Here is a 9,516-nt window from a genome sequence, read left to right as displayed (position 1 = left end):
TGACCTTCGTAAGATTTGTGGAGCCAAGGTGGGTGCCTCGTCAGTGTCATAGCATCAACAACGGGAACACACCGAACACAAATATATACAACATGACAACATCGACGTTGTTGTCTATGACACCAAACTATTTTAGCTCGACTCTATAGCTGCATTTGACGCCAACCTCTATGGTCCAGAATCAAGATTTTGACTAGCAAGGATATAAATGTGATTTTTTTCTGGAAAAAAAGGATTAAATTAAAATCGGTCGGACCGGACGAGAGGCTAATAGGTGCCTGTTTGGTTCAGCTTTTTTCTGACCAGCTTTTCTGAGAATCTGGCTGTGGGGAGAATCTGGCTGTAGGGAGAATCTGAGTATCATTACGATTACGTGTGGAGGAAGATAAAGTTATTCATAGGGCTTAGGATCTAGAAAGTGACGGATTCCTACTATTACAACGACTCAACCGATTATATGTTTATGTTGATTTTGGATGGTTTTTGCCCCAACGAATTTTATAGAAGCTGACTGAAAAGCTGAGCGTTTGGCAGTTCGCAGCAGCTTTTGGTGGCCAGAAGCTGCCAGAAGCCAAAACAAACAGGGTCTAGTAGTAGTACGTTTACAACCCAGTCCAGCTGCCCATCCAGTGGTCAGCATCAGCCACAGCCGATCCGGCACAAACAAAACAATAATAACGCACAAAAAACACGTTTCAACCCTTTTTGGCTTTTGGTCCCCCGCGGTGCCCAGCCGTCAGCTGTGTGCGTCGCTCTCGCCGCTCGCCCCCCGGTCCCCGCGGCCGCGCGGATCGACAACCAGACCAGGCGAGCATGTCCGCCCAGAGGACCGAACAAAGCAGAGCTACCACCTACCAGCAGCTCGATCGCTGGCATTGTTTTTTTTCTCTCGTAAACGTCTCTTTCCATCTCTGACTATATATACCCCTGTTGGGTCTCGATCTCACTAGCTAATTAAGCCATCCAAAGCATCAAGGGGCCGGCCCAAGCACACCGCAGGCTCAGCCGTCCACCTCTTTCTCTCACTCTCTCTTCAAGAACTACTCGAGGTCTAGCTAGCTAATTGACCCAGTACGTAACGTTCCCTTGTAGTACGTTCTCTCTACTCTCGCTGGTATTCTAGCGAATCAAGCTCATCATCAGCTTGATCAAACGTGTTTTGATTGGCACAGCACGCGTCGTCCATACCTCACCCTCATCATCTCCACACTGCATGTGCATGAGTCGTTGTCGTCGTCGTCAGTCGCCACACCGGCATTCCCATGATCCCATCTCGTGCCATGTCGCGCTCCATTTAATTCCCGAGCAAGATCGGAGACCGATCCCCTCCTCGTGTTTTCCCCCACCTTTTTCGCGCGTTGAATGCATATGCCGTAGTCACCTAGTTTCCCACGTACTGTACGTCGTATAGGACCCAGAACCCAGTATGGCAGTATGCACTTCTTCCTCGCTCTCAGCAGCATGCGCCGATCGTTAATTCTTTTCACTGTTTGCATGCATATAGGCTGCGCGCGGCGGCAGGGAAGGGACGATATAGATACACACAGATGGCGGACTGCATGCAGGAGTGGCCGGAGCCCGTCGTCCGCGTGCAGGCGCTGGCCGAGAGCGGCCTGTCCGTCATCCCGCGCTGCTACGTCAAGCCGCCGTGCGACCGCCCCGCCGTGTCCCCGGCGGCGGCAACGACAGTCCAGGAGACCACGGAGCCCTCGGACATGAGCATTCCGGTCGTCGATCTCGGCGCGCTGCTGGCGGCGGACGGCGGCGCCGCCGTCACCGAGGCCGTCGCCGCCGCGTGCCGGGAGTGGGGCTTCTTCCAGGTGGTCGGCCACGGGGTGCGCCCCGAGCTGTTGCGCGCGGCGCGGGAGGCCTGGCGCGGCTTCTTCCGCCGCCCGCTCGCGGAGAGGCAGCGCTACGCCAACTCGCCCCGCACGTACGAGGGCTACGGCAGCCGCCTCGGCGTCCAGAAGGGCGCCGCCCTCGACTGGGGCGACTACTTCTTCCTCCACCTCGCGCCGGAGGCGGCCAAGAGCACGCCCAAGTTCTGGCCGGCCGTGCCCGGCAACTGCAAGTACGCCCACTTCCAAATTTCGTACCCTTCTTCTTGGAAAAAAATTTGTTGCAGTCCGGCTGCAAACCAGGCTGTTTGCAGCCCCTCACAAAAAGGAGGATAGGTCCCACCCGCAGGTAAATAATACAACTAAAACGTTATCTGGTGGACCTGCAGGTGGGGCCTATCCACCTTTTTGTGAGGGGCTGCAAATAGCCTGGTTTGCAGCCGGGCTGCAACAAATTTTAGCGTGCCTTCCCATCATGCATGTGCATGCATTTAGAGCTGTGGCGATGTTGTTATGTACTAGGTAATCAACACGAGGCTAGCTCCGATTCCATCCCGTTTGGAACACATGCATGAAATAATTTCTGGCTATCGAGGAGAATTGAACTGTTCTTATGAAACTTTCATTAATTATGTGTAGGAGTACTATATAAGGTGCTGCTACATAGACCCCCCGGCCCCTAGGAAGAGTGGGCTAGCTTGAGTTTGATTGAACCCTGCAAGCTTTGAGATTCACCTTTTCTTCTGTTTGGGCATATGCCTATATGGAAGAAAAAGTGAATCTCAAAGTTTCACAGTTCAACATTTTAGATGATGCTATATATAGTTCATATGATTATATGGCTTTGTTTTTTGTGTATATATTAAATACAATATGTTTAAACAAGAGTGTGTAGAAAAAGGATGTCCTTGGCAAAAAAATGTTTTTTATCAGTGACATACTGCGAAAACTACACAGCTATATTTAATTGTTCTATCCTTAATGAACACATATTTAGGATTAATGATGTTTTACCAGAGAGAACGACAGTGCACTGACTGTTAGGAAATAGATTAACGTAACTGTCCCTGCCCATGCATGCCGTACTTCTCCAGCAACCATTACATCTTGTTCCCTAGTCATTGGGTGGAGCCGGCCTAAAATGCATAGATAACACTTTTAAGTACTCCATAGAAAACAAGTCCCGCCGTAGCAATGACTCAGCGTCCAAATACAACACGTGCATGAAAAATGGAAAGTAGGTCCATGGTGCTTTCATGCATGCAAAATGCCTAGAGAGCCACAGCGCAACGCATGCAGCTGGTCAAGAATTCCAAAGCTATGGGGGTAGGCGAGTAGCACGGCACCGGGACGTGCTGCTGCTAAATCATAAAAGGGGTGTCCCTGTCGTTGTAGACCTCGTTCCTAGCACGCTTCTACTCCTGCATGCATGCCAGGTGCCAAATTGGCTGTGCTGGGACTGCCCGTTGCTGCAGTAAAAAACCGGCACATACACGTGGTCGAAGGACAAGATTACTGTTAGTTACTGACATGCACGTACGTACAACAGTATAGCTAGTAGCTAGCGGCTCATGTACTGTATTGATGTGTATACATCATGTGCGTGTATATATGCTATATACAGGGAGGTGTCCGAGGAGTACGGACGCGAGGTGGTGCGGCTGTGCGAGCTGCTGATGCGGGTGATGTCAGTGAGCCTAGGGCTGGACGAGGCGCACCTTCAGCGGGCGTTCGGCGGGGCGGGCTGCTGCGGCGCCACCCTGCGCGCCAACTACTACCCGCGGTGCCCGCAGCCGGACCTGACGCTGGGCCTCTCCGCGCACTCGGACCCGGGCGTCCTCACCGCCCTCCTCGCCGACGAGCACGTCCGCGGCCTGCAGGTCCGCCGTAGCGCCGGCGACTGGGTCGACGTGCGCCCCGTCCGCGACGCCTTCATCGTCAACGTCGGCGACCAAGTCCAGGTAATATAGCAACCAACATCGTTCCAGCTAATTAAGCTAGGTATACATCTTGTGCATGTTGGCTGTATCGTCCCTACTCTCTACTATAGCTAGCGTGCCCGATCGCGCGTCGTCCACAGCTCGTCTAGATGCGTGGCTTCCTGGAGCTACGTACTAGTCGATGTCGACGACAGATCTCTGTCACGTATTGTACAAACGTGAAGTATTTGGTCTTGTGGTTGGTCGGCACTCCTACACGCGTACAGCTAGTTAGTGCGCTGCCGCTCGCCTTGCATCGGTTGGAATTTAAAAGAATCGATAGCTAGCTGCATCTCTGGATAGATAACTCGTGAATGATTAGTTTTATTAAAAACACTTTAAGGACAAAAGGATCCGATCGATGGATCTTATCTGTGTATACTATACGTCAGGAACAGTCTTAATTCAGCTCTGCTTATAAAAAAAACCTGTATTAATTCAGCAGGTAGTTGACTCTGAAACAAACTAATCGTCGGTGTACGTGCATGCTGGAATCAATACTAGATAGATGCTACTAGCTAGTACTACTCCTATATCAGTACTAGCTAGTAGTTTGCATGAGAACACATGCATGGGCGGTGAGCCGGTGACGATCATCGATCGAGCGCAATCTTAAGATTTATCGTGCACAAGCAGCAACCGAGGACAGAGTTGCATGCATGTTACCGTACTGTACGGTGACAACTGACGAATCGCGCGCACCACGCGCGAAAGCACATGCACAGGTGCACAAGCCAATCATCTGTATATCCCACGTATATGTTGCATGCACCGGCGGCCAGCCAGCTGGCAGCCGCTAACAATATTTGCACCTGTGTAGTTGTAGGCTCTGTGTAGACTGTAGTACAACTGTACAAGTTAGCTAATCCCCTGCTCCACATGCATGAACAGAATTACTGTTAGGCCCCGTTTATTTCGTTGGAATTGAATTTCATTTTAATAATTATAATTTAGACAAAACTAATTAAGTTTATATATTTATATATCTAATATATTTGTATATTATCTTAAATCATATGAGAGAGATAGTTATATACTACATTAATGTTATAGCAAAGCAAGTAGAAAAGTGTCTTATAAGTTGTACATCGAAAAAATAGCATGTAAATCTATAGAATCAATTTTCATCTCTCACCATATGAATTTGAGATAGACTTATATGATAACTTTAGAAAGTGGTGAAATGTCACATTCTAAAAAATAGCATATTTCATTAGTAAGATTTTAATTCCTCAAAATGAAAGAAAACAAACGGGGCCTTACCGTAATTAATAAACTTCAACTAGAAGTAACAGACCAACGACCGTACCGCTGTATATCTAATGGTGTAAGTATATATGTGTCAATGTATGCATGCATGCTACTGTTTACGTACGTAACTCCACCTTTCCTTTTGAATACGAATGCTAGATGCATGTAACTGTCCGTTCATGCATGCATCGAAAAAACCTCGCTCATATATAGCTATAATTAATACTGACACTGAGAATGTTGAATTATTTATTCACTCATGCATGCATGGACAGATAATGAGCAACTCCGTGTACAAGAGCGTGGAGCACCGGGTGGTCGTGAACGCCGAGGAGGAGCGCATATCCCTCGCCATCTTCTACAACCCCAAGGGCGACGTCCCCATCTCCCCGGCGCCGGAGCTGGTCACGGCCGCGAAGCTGCCACCGCTCTACCCGACGATGACCTTCGACGAGTACAGGCTCTACGTGAGGAGTAAGGGCGCCAGGGGCAAGGCGCAGATCGAGGCTCTCAAGGGCCAGGCATCACCAGAAAATTAATTAATTCGCCACCATGCACCTGCAGCCTACGTACATTAATTACAGTACGTACGTACTAGCTTGCTAGTTAATAAACAACTGCGTGTGTATCCTAGCTAATGGCAATTGCTAATATAATCTGGAGTTAGTTGGCTACATGCTATGAGTTGGCTGGCTCCACCGGCGGACCAAGTATAATCTTATCTGAAATAACACATGCATGTGTAAGACCAACCTACTACCTTCGGTACCACTTAGTACATATATAATGATCGCATGCATATATGCGCGTGGTGCATGCAGTTGCTCGGCAGTCAACTGCCGCTCAGAGTTGTGCACGTACGACCAATCATATTTAAATTTAAGCAATAGTCTATATTATTATATATATCGTCGTATACATAATGATAGATTCATATAAATGGGAGACTGTACTGTTTACAAGTTTGAAATGAGAGATAAGGATGAGTAAGGGTGGGGAATCAGCCCACAGAGACCGTGCAAATTAATGGGATGTGACCGCTTTCCTTTAGTATTCAGAAGATTCAATTACAATTCGTTGCCTGTTGTCCAGCTCTCCTCTCCCACTGTCTCGGCTTATATATATATGTGCCAAATCAGTCGCTCGGTACAGCCGTTGCCTGTTTGTGCGAATTTGATAATGCAAGTCAATGAGCTTGAGCAGGACTTTATGCTACAAACGTAAGGTCACCCTCTGCTCAGTAAGATGGAGTACAATCACGATTTGACGGTGCTGCAAGTATGGCCGCCATTCGTCAATAATTGCCATAAAGATTGCCAAACACTCCTCGATGAAGCTTGGTTTCTTGGACAAAGGTGCTTATTCAAATAAGCCACGAGATTCTTCGATTGCATGAAGACAGCTGTTTCTAGCACGAAACCCTTGCTGAAGTCGTTAGGAAGACCTAGAACAGGAGCTTGGACCAACTTCTGTTTGAGCAAATGAAATGTCCGATCAGCAACCGGGGGCAATTGAATTGGGTGCCCTTCTTCAGTAACTCCATTAATCATGCCGTAGTGCTGAATGAATTTGCAATAATACCACGTAAGGTCGTAAGTACGAGCAATGTTTACAAGTCGTCCGATTAATCGTGATTAGTCGTAATTAATCGTCCAAATCGGTTCGGAAAAATAGCGATTAATCGCTAAGTCGTCTGACTACTTGGTCAAGTCGGTCAGCCAGAACGACCAGCAAGTCGTCCGACTTGAAAAAATTGAGTACGAAACCCTTGTGCATTCCTCAGCACAACACTACACTATATGCCTATCAAGAGTATTCATCCCATAATCATGTAATAACCCATCTAATATTATATCAAATCATGCATCTACCTATCAAACATGCATATAACCATATTACGACATATAAGGAGTCATTTCATCAAAAATTTATATCGAAGCTAATCCTAACAACACTCCGAAACATAAACGACATACCACTTAATTTAATCTTTTTTTCTATGAATCTCTGATCTACACCCAGACACACAATAACAACTTCAAGCTATAGGTACCGAGTGGGGAATGAATGGAGAAGGAACAACGAGTCTCACCATGATTAAACCAAATTGCGGATGCGATGATAAATTCTGATTCAAACATTTCGTCAAGCACAAGGTGTGTGATGCACTAGAGTTCCTTTCTTCTCCACCTCCCAACTCACACAAAAACATACGTATAAACAACAGTAAGGATTTGATGCCGGTAGGGAAATGAGTAGGACAAGAACGACATGGCCTCACCAGAACAGCAATAAGGCGACGACGCAAGATGAGAGTGCCGTGACGGCCCAAGACACGACAAGTCAGGGGATGGGGCGAGCTGCAGGAGCAAGGGAGCGGTCTGCAGGCACGACCGAAGTTGAAACCGAGCAGAGGATGGGCGAGCTCGGACCTTCCTGGTGGCCGGTGAGCAGGGAGGGAGCGTTGGCGAGCTGGAGTACTGGGCTCCGAGTGCAGGAGCAGAGAGGGAGGCGCTGGGGAGGGAGGAGATGGAGGAGAGGCGGCCATGGTTTGGAAGCCGAGGGAGCAGGGATGACCGGCGAGGGGAAGGCGCAGCGAGCCGCCTGCGTTGGAGAGCTCGCGGTCGACGGCGACCAGCAGCTAGGGCCGGCGAGGTGAGGGCTGGAGGGAGCGGCTGAGATGGGCTTGGTGAGGAGCGGCTTGGGGAGAGAGAGACGTGAGGGAGAAGGGGATTTGGGAGGGGCGGCGGCTCTCTACTGCAGGAAGAAGGGCAGAGCCGCAGCCCGCAGAGGGCTGTTGGCAAGAAATTCCAGAGGGCTGTTGGCTGAAAGCCTGGTCGGCATGAGACAAGGAGAAAAGGGCCACGGAGAAAAAGAAAAAAAATGGTTTTTTCCTCTTCAGGTTTTGCATTTAACAAGATCAAATGTATAAATCCCGATTATGAGATTTGGGTTTTTAAGAAGTGTAAACATGTCAAACCAAATTAATATGGACAAGAATATTTTAGACAGGTTTTGCTTTGCTTAGAAATCAGACAAAAATTTATCTGGTAAGGAATAGATTTGATTATCAGGTTAAGGTTTGAGCCTGACGTTGACGGATCAAACTAAACGATATCGGATTCGATGTTTTAATAGACATTCGATTTAGTTGAACTTAAACGAATTTCGCCGCTACCTGAATATTCGACTAGAAAACAACTCAATTTATAACTCTACGCCTGGTTTTCTTGATACGGATTGTGGTCGAATTTATAAAATCGAATTCTCATATTCGCGTACTAGATCGATCCAAATAGCATAGGTTCAACATCTTGAAAGATTTCTAAAATCCAAACTTCTCTATAATTTTTGGACGACTTAGATAGACAGAGACAGATACGATATCAAAATCAGGATAAACAAATATGATTAGAATTTAGTGTCCATTTTATTTACTGATATCCCGCGCTTCAATCCATAGTTGTTGAACGAGAGATAAACAACTAGGGTGTTAAATTAGGTAGATTCACGGGTTAAGATAAAAAATATAACTTACAAGAGTAAAGCCGTAGAAAGCTAGAGCGGCTCGTTTGACCGCACCCGCGGATCAGCAACTGAAAGCTAACTTCCTAGAGCAGGTCGTAGGAAGTTAGTAGGAGAATATTACTTCCTAGAGCAGGCCGTAGAAAGTTAGCTTTTCGTTTGACTGGTCAAAAGCTGAAAGCTAACTTCCTAGAGGAGACTGTAGGAAGTTAGCATGTGCAGCTAACTTCCTAGAGGCGGCCGTAGGAAGTTAGCGGCTCGTTTGACCGCACCCGCGGATGAGCAACTGAAAGCTAACTTCCTAGAGGAGGCCGTAGGAAGTTAGCTGTGCATGCTAACTTCCTACGGCCGCCTCTAGGAAGTTAGCGGCTCGTTTGACCGCACATACGAGTCAGCATGTAAAAGCTAACTTCCTACAGCTTTTATAAAATGTCGTAGGAAGTTATGTTTATTTCCTAGAGCTACCAGTTGCCTCTCGGAAGTTATTTATTTCCTACGGTTTGTTATAAAAGTTGTAGGAAGTTAGAAAATCGTAGGAAGTGTATGATTTTGGTGTAGTGCGCACAATGACAGTCCTAACATTTTAGGGGCCAAGAACAAGGTTTAAAATAGAGACCTTTCTAATTATTTTATATATATATATAAATGTTAATATTTATATCAAACAATAAGATATCAAATAATAAGTAAACCAAAAGATTTATATATAGTATTACTTTAAAATTTTCTTCTAACATATTTAGGACTTCAATACTTTATTGCTGAACTATCGAACGATATATCTAGAATTAGGTCCTATGAATTTGGGGGTCGGAGAGTGGCCGCCCCTGTATCCCACCTTTAGGACCAGTTTAGGAACCACAATTTTTCAAGAAATTTTCGTTTTTCTAAGGAAGATTAGTTCGTTTTAATTTGGAAAATAG

General features: G+C 46.8%; 2 protein-coding genes across 3 annotated transcripts; one reads left to right on the top strand and one right to left on the bottom strand.

Annotated features, from left to right (window-relative positions):
- Nucleotides 1-964: 964 nt before the first annotated feature.
- Nucleotides 965-5,820, top strand: LOC100502161 (jasmonate-regulated gene 21). 2 transcript variants are annotated; one of them, NM_001196639.1, is made up of 4 exons: nt 965-1,071; nt 1,505-2,071; nt 3,463-3,799; nt 5,344-5,741. In NM_001196639.1, the coding sequence occupies exons 2-4, from the start codon at nt 1,548-1,550 to the stop codon at nt 5,605-5,607; spliced, it is 1,125 nt and encodes a 374-aa protein (NP_001183568.1). In that variant the 5' UTR covers nt 965-1,071; nt 1,505-1,547; the 3' UTR covers nt 5,608-5,741. The 2 variants fall into 2 exon arrangements, with proteins under 2 accessions (NP_001183568.1, XP_023157696.1); XM_023301928.1 differs by lacking the exon at nt 965-1,071 and adding an exon at nt 1,186-1,424 and having other exon boundaries at nt 5,344-5,820.
- A 273-nt stretch (nt 5,821-6,093) lies between these two features.
- LOC100193977 (uncharacterized) lies at nt 6,094-7,788 on the bottom strand. The gene is made up of 2 exons (NM_001139045.1): nt 7,161-7,788; nt 6,094-6,627 (listed from the first exon to the last, which is right to left on the bottom strand). Exons 1-2 carry the CDS (start codon nt 7,614-7,616, stop codon nt 6,325-6,327), a joined length of 759 nt encoding a protein of 252 aa, NP_001132517.1. The 5' UTR covers nt 7,617-7,788; the 3' UTR covers nt 6,094-6,324.
- Nucleotides 7,789-9,516: the final 1,728 nt, after the last annotated feature.

The sequence above is a fragment of the Zea mays genome, chromosome 3, assembly GCF_902167145.1.
Source record: "Zea mays cultivar B73 chromosome 3, Zm-B73-REFERENCE-NAM-5.0, whole genome shotgun sequence".
NCBI classification, from domain to species: Eukaryota; Viridiplantae; Streptophyta; class Magnoliopsida; order Poales; family Poaceae; genus Zea; species Zea mays.
This window is presented reverse-complemented; position numbering and strand designations above follow the sequence as displayed.